The sequence below is a fragment of the Oreochromis niloticus genome, linkage group LG10 (assembly GCF_001858045.2).
Source record: "Oreochromis niloticus isolate F11D_XX linkage group LG10, O_niloticus_UMD_NMBU, whole genome shotgun sequence".
Classification (NCBI taxonomy): Eukaryota; Metazoa; Chordata; class Actinopteri; order Cichliformes; family Cichlidae; genus Oreochromis; species Oreochromis niloticus.
Genome location: NC_031975.2, coordinates 19,124,426 through 19,134,933, shown reverse-complemented (window position 1 = coordinate 19,134,933; position 10,508 = coordinate 19,124,426). Strand labels below are relative to the sequence as shown.

The 10,508-nt window shown below is 41.3% G+C and overlaps 1 protein-coding gene across 6 annotated transcripts; it reads right to left on the bottom strand.

Moving 5' to 3' along the window:
• Nucleotides 1–2,285: 2,285 nt before the first annotated feature.
• On the bottom strand, nucleotides 2,286–10,485 carry rbm14a (RNA binding motif protein 14a). 6 transcript variants are annotated; one of them, XM_019363670.2, is made up of 9 exons: nucleotides 10,159–10,485; nucleotides 9,326–9,505; nucleotides 7,745–7,929; nucleotides 7,273–7,470; nucleotides 7,092–7,204; nucleotides 6,628–6,909; nucleotides 6,313–6,539; nucleotides 5,751–6,161; nucleotides 2,286–2,507 (listed from the first exon to the last, which is right to left on the bottom strand). In XM_019363670.2, the coding sequence occupies exons 2-9, from the start codon at nucleotides 9,484–9,486 to the stop codon at nucleotides 2,504–2,506; spliced, it is 1,581 nt and encodes a 526-aa protein (XP_019219215.1). In that variant the 5' UTR covers nucleotides 9,487–9,505; nucleotides 10,159–10,485; the 3' UTR covers nucleotides 2,286–2,503. The 6 variants fall into 6 exon arrangements, with proteins under 6 accessions (XP_019219215.1, XP_019219213.1, XP_013127885.1 ...); XM_019363668.2 differs by having other exon boundaries at nucleotides 2,420–6,161; XM_013272431.3 differs by having other exon boundaries at nucleotides 2,420–6,161; nucleotides 7,092–7,201.
• Nucleotides 10,486–10,508: the final 23 nt, after the last annotated feature.

Sequence of the window (10,508 nt, the reverse complement as noted above, 5' to 3'; positions counted from 1 at the left end):
CATTACCCACATCAAAAGAGACCAAAAAAAAAAAGAAGACGACATGACCACTTTTGGTCATGTCTCTTTTTTTTCCCCCCTTCTAAGAATAGTTTATTAATATTATATTGTTCCTCACATTCCCTCTACCTCGCTAAGGTAGATTAAGGGACACAGCATAAAGTCTTTGAGGCAAACTAATTGTAGTATTTTATCTGTGGTGGGACTTTCTAAAGCCCAATGAAATAAGGTTCTCAAGGTTTGAAAGGCTTTAGGAGAAAAGTATTTGCTGTCACATCTTACCTTTCCATACAATACAATAAAAAGAAGAACCTCCACTTACAGTGTACACATTTACCTACACTCTAATGGTGCACAATGGATTTGGAAGGTTAACTTATGTCACACATATACAATGTTTCAAAAGTGGATGCTTATATTAAACATGGGTTTCATAAAAATGAAGTGAGTGGCCAAAAGTCCCCCCTCCACTCTTAGACAGACAATATCCATGCAACAATTGCAAGAAAATTCATTTTTTTCTGAAACTGGAATGTTTATTGAACCTTCTGACAATTTTTAAAATCAATTTGCATTTGAGTTTGTATAATTTCTACTATGTCCATAATTTCTGTCCAATTTATTGCACCATTTCATTCAGATTTTTCAGGGAAAAACCCCCAAAACAAAACACACTGATTCAGAAGTCACAAAAACCCATGTATCAAATAGGCATTATAGGATTAACCTGGTCATCGCAGGCACAGCGTACCAAATTGCTGTTCAAACCATCTGTTTGGAAAGGACAGCCAATCAGAATAAGACAGCTTTAAAAGGAAATGAGCTAAAAAGGTTTGTTTCAGACACAGGATGGACTGAGAGGCTTGAACTGAACTGCGAATTGTGCTAAGCTACCCTAGAAAAGAATGAATATACAGAAATGAAAAATGAACACTATAGGTCACCTTTAAAGAGTATGTTTAACAATGGGCATTGCCCAGAATGGAAAATTCCCCAATTAAATTTATTTACTGACTGCACACTCAACAGGAAACAAGTGTTTGTATTCATTAGTGAAGCTACTTCATAAACTAATCTGGCTGATGGAGGCATTTGTTACCAGAATAGTAACTGCTGCATATCCATACCATTATTCCAACGAATGGTGCATGATGTCTCTGCAGTTTCACCTTCAATGTTCCACCTTTGCCCATTTACGTACATAGGCCTACTCCTCATGTTACCTCAGTATATTTGTGTATACTGTTTTCACTACACCCATGCAGTACTGTAGTGTCCATTTGTAAACTTTATTGCTGTTGAGGGCATGAAACTCAGCGAGTATCCATGAAAAGGTCTTGTTTGCAGGTGGAAGTCCGATACCTTCAACTACTTCTTTTGTATATTAAAAACGACTCAATTATCAGGTTTGGATTGTTATCAGAGTATTGGTTTTTATTTGAAAAAAGCATAGATTGATGTTTTTGGAAATAAAACTAAATAAAATGTCATCTGATGCTGAGCCCTGAGAGTTTAAATGGCAAAACCCACCAAGCTTTCTGCATCTTCAAATATTCACACAGAGATTGTTTCATTGAGCTGAAATTCATTTTATTGATAATTAAACATTTGAAAGAACATAGGACAAAATGTAATTTAAAACAACATGGTCGCATCCGTGTTCATTGTCATTCATACAAGTTGAATGCGGCATCAAAAATCGTTTTCAGACGGGGGGGGAGTCGAGCGTTGAACCAGCAACCGATCCTGAGCCAGGTTATTCAACTCTGAAGTGGAGGCCCTACCACTGTGCTCTTACGCAAGGCACTTAACCCCCGAAGAGGCCGCAGGGGCGCTTTTAGAAAAACTAAGATAACCCATCGATCTAAATATCCCCGACTCTGGCTGTAGCGCTCTTCGGTGATAGGCTGAAACAGGACGTACTTACAACAACATGCCTGCTGCAGAGTGTGTTCAGATTTAGACTAAAGGTGGCACAGATGTCCTTAAAAACTTGTGTGAGAGTGGTCACGTTAGGAGCAGGAATGTATGAGCAGAGAAAACTTGTTGAGGGGAGGAGGGAGGGGAAATGTAAGGATGTGAACAGGAAAATAAAAAAAAATAAAAAAAATAAAAACTGGAAGAAAAAAAAATCTCCCATAGAAAAAAAACAACCCCCCCCCCCCCCCCCACAAAAAAACAATATTAAGAAGAGAAAAAAGATGGGAGATACATCCCCCCCCCAAAAAAAAATCCAAACTCCGGACAAATCTGAATCCCTGAAGGCAAGTGAGGAGTAAGAAGTATGGACACAGGAGCATCTGTACTGCGTGTGTGTGCTGGTGAGTGTGTAGGCGTGTTTCGGGGAGGGGCAGGAGTGTGTGGTCTGAGTGTTTACCTTAGTGGGGAGACCCCCCATCGTCCACAGCAGTTTCAGGCCTAACGCTGCTTTTTTCCCCATTCCACGCTACAGCTGCGTGTGCCGTACGTCCAGGGCAAGGGCTCAGTTTGGCTCCCTCCCACTCTAGCTGCAATAATCAGCAAGAGGAAGAAGGTGGCTGGAGCAGCAGCAACAACAAGGCAAGCAACTAACAGTTCACATGGAGAAGGTGGAATAATGTGGAAATGTAGAGAGGCTATGTGTCACTTAAAATGAATCGCAGCACTATCAGTTCGCGTGCTGAATAAGAAGTAATGTGAGTAGCTAATGTGTGGTACAATCACATCGGAGCAACTAATGAGAGTCATGAAATGCAAGAAGAATCAGGTGTGCATTAGTATTATTTGCACTGCATCGCACGTGTAGTCTGTTATAAATTATATGAACTAACCCAGTTATAAGGTGAAAGCTGTCTAGGTGTGATTTGGATGCTGAGAAAGCCCGTGTGTGCTTCTGGTGAGATCAGAAGAGAAAAGGAAAGGTCTTCGAGCCTTCTCACTTCTGCCCAGGAAAAATCCAAAACGACTTTCGCATCACCAGCAGGACTGAGAACGTCACCTTAAGTCTGCTCGGCTTAAAACCCTACGATACACGAACACTTGCTTTCTCTTTTTACTTCACTCGCCAATGCCACTACAACTCACCATCACTCACTAAATGCTATAAACACAACTGTAACCCCTTCCTGCCATACAAACCGGCTGCCTCTTTTTACGAGTCTGGTACAACTGAACTGTCCAACTACACCAGGTCTCCAACTGTTTAGAAAGAAATACAATCACTATGTTTTTATTAACAGTCAATATTCCTACCAAATGTTGGTTGGCATCTTTTTAAATATTTACATTTGTACCGAATTGTAGATTTTCTCTCTGTCTAAATTGCCACAGCTATCCGTGAGACCAAATGTATGACAGCAGCTGATGAGACTCCCGACATAATGGAAAATAATGGAAGATGTCAAAAAAAAAAAAAAAAAAAGCAAAGGAAGGAAAGAAAGAAAAATTAAAAGTTGAATTTTAATTGCTCAAATTCTATTAGCTCCATTGGCCATGCATCGCTTGCTGACATTCCTCCTGGCTCTTATAAATTCACATACATACAAAACCAACAAAAACCCCCCAAAACTATTGAACAACTGAATGTTGCTTAAAATCAGAGAAAGATGTGGATGCATTCAACACAAAACGAAGAGAGAAAGAACTAAGTGTGAATAACTACTAAATTACGTGAAGACTCTGTTCTGACGTTTAAAGGCAAAACTGACCTTCAAAGCAAAGACTGACAGGATATATTCAGTTCCTGAGGTTGGAACATATTTTTGTTTGGACAGACCTCAAGATTTACAGAAAGCCAAGAGGGGAAGAAAAGTAAGGTAAATTATAATCATCTACCTCAATTGAAATCATGCACTCTTGTGGGTCTACTCTGCTTTAATCAATACTGCCCAAAAAAACAAAACTACGAAACATCAAGCAGGTTATTCACACACTGCTTATATCCATCATAAACCAGTCCAACTCTTTTTTAGGAGGATGGTCTAGAAATTTACCTCAAACCCTGCAAACGAGTAAGCTCAGGAAATGTTTTCATGTGAACAGCCCCCATTCTTTTATTTTTTTTAAGACTACACCGTCAGCTAAAACCCCTTTCAGACACAGCAATCTCACTAGGTCTACCTAGTAAGATTTACATATTTCTTTCAACATGGTACAAGTCTGGATGCATGCTGTCACATGTGCGTCATAAACAATAATCAAGTGTATGTGTTTGCTTTATTCAGTTCAGAAGACAGGATGATTTCTCTGAGCTTGTGTGGGAGAAGCAGCTCAGTCGGCAGCCCACACACTCAAAATCAGAGAAACCCTGCTGGTACTGACGATGAAGGAGAGAACAAATGTTCTCAAGTGAAACTACATCTACAGAGTGATGCTTACAATGCCACCAGTGAGATAGGTCTTTTGGATATATTGCAAGCTGTGTGTGTGCCTGAACGAAGCCGTGGGAAGAATTCATGTAAAATCCAACTGCTGTCAATCTATAAGACTGATGTTTTTTATCCCATGTCTGAAAGGGGCTTAAGTGAAACCGGCCTGATACATTATTTGAGATGCCATCTGGTCAATTTAACAACACATTTTCAATCTGTACGGGATCAAATTTCCTCAGTAAATGCAACAATCAATTTGATTAACCACTCAAACTTCCTTTTACCTCAGCTCTGCTTTCCATCTTCATCAAAGACCATATTACATGTAGAGGTTACGCGTCTGATCAAAACAGGTTTCTTGTTACGAAAGCGTCGCTACAAATGACTTCAGACTAAGCCTTGTTACATACTCTACAAAAGCCACAACAAATATGCAAGCACAACTGTTTGTACTTTGTTATTGTTGGAGATGTGCTGAGTCAACTTTGTGTTCTTCATAGCAGACTGCATTTTGAGGTGCTGTCTAACTGATCAACATTATACAAAGAGATGTTTCTTCAACACCCTGACAGATATATAAAGAGGGGACAAACTTATAGAAACAATCAGTATAAAGCAATACAGCTTAACAGCGCATTAAATTGCAGCCAACCCAAAGTTGGCCGTCATGAATGAACATCATGGGCCTGTAGAGAAATTAGTGTTTTATAAAAACAATAACAAAGCCATACAGTCCCAGTTGGACAGGATATGTTTCCATAGATAAAACCGGTTTATAATTTACTTATCTGTAATTTTTATTTTTTGCCTGCAATATACGATGATGTAAAGAGTTGCCTGACTGCACATTTCATGCAGCAACAATCTTTTATGTAGAGTACATAAAAGGGCTTCGCCTGACACCGAACAGAAAGCTCTTTTGAACTGACAAAAACCCAACTTCTGAGTCCGACCTTGTTTGAGGCAAAATTTAAGCTTTAACATTCAACAAGGAACCAGCTGTGCCCCTATATCACATCTAACAGGAACTATAAATGCTTAACAGCACTCCAGTATCAGCTGCCTCCCTCATCTCCACTACTCCAGAGACCTTGCTAGCTCATAATCATCCACTTAACTGAGTAATCATCCATTGAGAGACTAGTAGGTCAAGATGGAGAAACAGGGGAGAATCACAACCTTGCCCACTCTCTAGTTTTTCCCCTTTAAACTGTCCCTTATGTATGCTCGCCCACGTACACACACAAACACATACACGCGCACACACACAATCACACATCTGCCATGTGTAAGGAGCGTGTGGGAGGGGGGTGGGACTATCGATAAGGGGGTTCTGGCGTGTGGTAAGGGTAATCGTGGCGCGGGGGCATGGGTTGCCCGTGTGCGGGTGTCTGCTCATACGGTGTGGAGGTGGAGTAGCTTCCCGCTCCGTAAGCTCCCGATGAATCATATGCTCCCGGTGCCCCGTAGCCTCCAGATGTGTCATAGCCCGCTGAGGCGTCGTAGCTTCCAGACGAGGCATCATAGCTCCCGGATGAAGCGTCGTAGCTCCTGGATGAGGCGTCATAACTTCCCGAAGTGTCGTACGTTCCTGGGGCTGCATAGGAATCCGATGCGGCATATGTTGGGAGTGCTGTGTATGTCCCTGGTGGTGCAGGGGTTGTGGTGGAAGCAGGTGCCTGTGTGGTTGCCGGTGGAGGCGGAGGTGGTGGTGGAGGATTGGTGTAGGCATACTGGAGGTACTGGTACTGTTGCTGGTACTGTTGATACTGTTGGTACTGATGCATTTGTTGGTAGTATTCTGTATATGACCTTGAGTCAAAATTAGAGTTGAAGAAAAGGTATGAAAGAAGCAGAATAAAAGGCAAACAAATCTCAATAATATGACCATGTTATATTATCATAAACTGGTTTAAGCTTATTTTTCTTCTATCTCTATCTGCTGTTTAAATGTTATGTGTACCTCGCAACAGGATCCGCTCCTTCAGGAGTTGTGGTGGTGGCAGCGACAGGGTCTTCAGGTGCTCCAGGTGGTGTTGGAAGCAGGGCGCGTCGTTTGGGGCGTATCTGAGCAAATGAACCTGGAACAGGGTCAGGGAGGAGAGGAGCTCGATTTCCTCGTATTGGGCTGCGGTCCCGCTCATTATCTGAAGGTGCAGCCTTTCTTCCTGCCTGCTGCTCTGCCAGAACCTTGAATCATAAAAAACGCATAAAAGATGACCATTTCTGAAACACAAAAACAGACACACAAGCCATTTTTACTCCAACGTTAACAGACCTTCTGTCCCTCCTGAAAGAACTTGGCTCTCGCTGCTTCGAAAAGTGTTGTTGGATCTGGTACAGTCTGGGGCTCCACCTCTTCCTCAACTGCGGTCGATGCAGAATTGTGATTTGCCATCTCATGAAACACCTGGTCAGCTACAGATCCATACACTTGGCTGGCAAGAGCTCCATATATGACTCCATCTGCACCTTTAGAACTGGTGATCCCTTTCAGGGCAGCATAGGTGGGGTCAAAGGATGTGGTGTTGTAGAAAGAGTTATGGACACTTTGTTGAACCTGCAACGAAAGAAAATTCTTAAATCTAATCTGTCTAAACTCTATGGTGCAATATAGGGAGTTCAAATTAAAGTTCATAAAAGGCTTGACTGAAAATAGAGATGTGATATTCATTACTTTGAAAAACAAAGACTAGAAGGCTTTCAAATGACAGTGGACATCCTGGTGGAAATTATGCTTACTTGTATGGGTAATCCAGCTGCAGCAGCTGCAGCTGCAGCTAGCACAGCTGCTTGACTCTGATGATGCTCTAGTGACGGAGGCGGTCGTGGAAGAAGACCCTCTCTGCCACCTGCTGAAAACATGATTAAAACATAAGCTGCATTTCATTTCTTGGAAAACAAATTGCCCTTTCATCATCACCTGCTGTTACAGCACCTGTGGGGTTAGCTGAATTTCCGGCTGTCATAATCTGGTTTATCAGAGGTTGGGCTTTGGAGAGCTCTACAGCCAACTGACGCCCCTTGAACATGGTCCCATTGAGCGCCTCAATAGCCGCCAAGGCTTCCTCCTTCCTCTCCATATGCACGAACGCATAGCCGACATTTGAGCATAACCTTGCTGTAGTTTACAGGAAAGAGAAAGGTCAACATTAGTCTGAGGCTGATTTTTACAATAAAATGTGTCCATCCCATATTTTATGTCACATCAACTTGAAAGATTGGACCATGATGCAAACCAGAAAGGTCACTTGCTCAGAGTTTAAAGTCCCCAAATCTGAATAGATTAATGTCACCTTGCATTGTTCTTATTCAAAACAGCTCAAGTTAATTAAATCCTGATGCAAATCTCTCTCACACACAATCTTTACAGATTACAAGGCTTTATACATTACCTTTGACTTTATCACAGTCTAAAACTCTTCCGAAGGCTGAGAACAGCCCATGCAAGTCATCTGCTGAACATGTAGCGCTGAGGTTCCCCACAAACACTTTAGTGGAGTTGGGTGGGCGTGCTCGTGACTCTTCGACTACCAGGGGTCTGCCGCGGTACTCTTTGCCATCAAGATGTCGTATCGCCCTGTTAACGTAAGAACAGCTTAATCATAAACACATTCAAAACCACAGAGGAGACATCAGTAATAACATTTAACTGCAATATACAGTCACTGCCTACTTCCCTAAGCACACCTATTCAAAAGCTCATTAATGCAAACATCTAATCAGCTAATCACATGGCAACAACTCAATGCATTTACAGATGTAGTCTTGGTGAAAACTACCTGCTGAGGTCCAAACTGAGCAAGTAAGTTCCTGCTATCCAAGACCAGGAAACTGGCGCTACAATTTGCACAGGCTCGTCAAAATTGGACAACAGAAGACTGGACAAAAACTGCCTGGTCTCATGATTGATTCAACATTCAAATGGTAAATATTTATTCTGAATGTGACCATCAGTTCACCGTACTTAAATGTCCTTCAGTCACTAGATCTTGACCCAAAATAGCACCTTTGGGATGTGCTGCAAGAGCAGACTCACATCATAGGTGTGCAGGCAGGACAAATCTGCAGTGACTAGATGATTTCACATCAATATGAACCAAAATCTTTGATGAGACCTTGTTGAATCTATGCCATGAAGAATTAAGGGAGTTCTTTATAGAAGAGATCAAATACCAGCATAACACAAATACTGCTGCAGCCTTTCCTTGTTTTACTAACTGCACTTTAATAGGAAGTAAACAGCTTCTGTAATTAGTCAGACCACAACAGTGTTTGGTGAGAGAATGGTCCTGTTCCTGTTCCTGTCCCCCCCCCCCGTATCTTAAAGTTTTTCAGATACTGCAGCCTGTTGCTTCTTTCATACCTTTATAAACCTTGTTAATTTTATTGTTTGACCTAAGTCTTCCAATTTCTTTTTTGGCTTTTAATGATAATAAATAAAATAAGCACAGATAAAGTTTTTTTTAAATTTAGTTTTACTTGAGTATAATAACCTTTATGATAAAATAAATCAAAGTTTCTGGTTTTGGAATAGTTAAATTCTATTTATCTTATGATGTTCCTAACTCACAGTAGGATTTTGAAGGCCACTATGCACATTAGTGCGATTGTTCAGAACAAAGTTAAGTAAAGAGAGACAGAGCAATGCACGGCAAATGTCTGTGCAATACTCTATTTAAGAGTCTGCTGATAAGGCATAATTATTTTGGGGGTTAGCTTTACTTTACTACACATACTGAACATCACTAATGCAAATGTTGCATTTCTGACAAATGTTAAAAACGACAAAGCTGGACTACTTTAAATGACTAAATACAATAAACTCAGTCTGCTCTTATACTTTGAGAAAAGTATGTATGTTTTCATGTAAACTAGATGACCCCTTTTTACATGATTTCCAAGATGTACAACAACATTTAGGAAAGCGAAACACTAATATCTAACACCAGTGATGGCCGGTGGAACAATTTTACCTGTCTGCTGCCCCCTCTCCCTTCAGGGTAACGAAGGCATACTGTCTGAGCAACGAGCAGGTGTTGATCTCTCCATATGGAGCAAAGAGCTTGTTCAGTTCTTCATGCGTAGCATCTATAGGAAGGTTCCCTACAAACAACTTCACGTTCTCACCGCTCATCTCTGTAAAAACCAGGCATCTGCAAGAGAACAAACAGGATGCGGGGAACATACGGTCAAATGTGATACTCTGAGCAACGGCAACAGGCTAGCTAGACGATTAGTAGATCTCAACAGGAAATTTGCTGTTTTGAAAAAATCTCGAAAGGCCTATCAAAGCTGATTGATTTTTTTTCCCCACTATTGGGCGTTATTACCAGGCGGGGTTATTTAGCTATTCGCCGGCTTGCCACTTGGCAGTCGTCGCAGCGACGCCAGGAGGTATTATTAGCTAAGCTAATAAAACCGTTAAGTTGAGCGGCGAAAATGCCTCCAAATTAAATTAAGCTCAGTCTGTAAAATGGCTAGGTTAGCCGCAGAATGACAAAAGACGAAAAATTGCTACATGTAAGTGTTTATATAGCTTACTATAAGCACCGTTACACGACCAGCAGCACGTTAAAAACTCCAGACACTCCTGGCCATCTTGTTGAGCATTAGCTAATGTTAGCTACGTTAGCGTTAGCTAACGTAGAGGCTTTTATCTGAGTGGTAGCAAACGTCTACCAAAACTTAAGCCAGGTCTCTGTTACCAGTTAACGTAAAAAAAATAACTAAGCCCGTCTAGTGTTCATATTTGTACCAAAATTACAAAAATTTTGAATTATGCCAGCAAAGTACACAGAAGCCTTACCCAACGCGGTCCTGGAGCTGTTGTATTCAAACCTCACATCCGTATCCGGTTTCTTGAGGTAGGGTTGCACACATGGAGGGCGCAGTTTCACCAAGATTGTCACTTGGAGCAATATTTTACTTGCATATCTTCGCGGTTATGTGGTAAAGTAGACTTTAGCACTAACAAAATGGATGAACGGAGGCTATGGGTTCTGTAACTACAGGACTTTAAATCAATTAACCCCGGTTTAACTGCTCTTTTAAAACGTCTTGTTACTACTATCTGTACTAAGTAACACCATAATAAGACATAACTCAAGTATCCAATGTGGATATGGAACACGTGAGTCTGGCGCCTGACGTCATGAT

Excerpts from the sequence above, each read along its gene's own strand:
- rbm14a (XM_019363668.2), bottom strand. The coding sequence starts at position 9,486 with ATGAGCGGTGAGAACGTGAAGTTGTTTGTAGGGAACCTTCCTATAGAT. Across the intron at positions 7,205-7,272 it reads CACAGGTGCTGTAACAGCAG|CAGGTGGCAGAGAGGGTCTT; the intron begins GTGATGATGAAA and ends TCATGTTTTCAG. Across the intron at positions 6,540-6,627 it reads TCTTTCAGGAGGGACAGAAG|GTTCTGGCAGAGCAGCAGGC; the intron begins GTCTGTTAACGT and ends TTATGATTCAAG.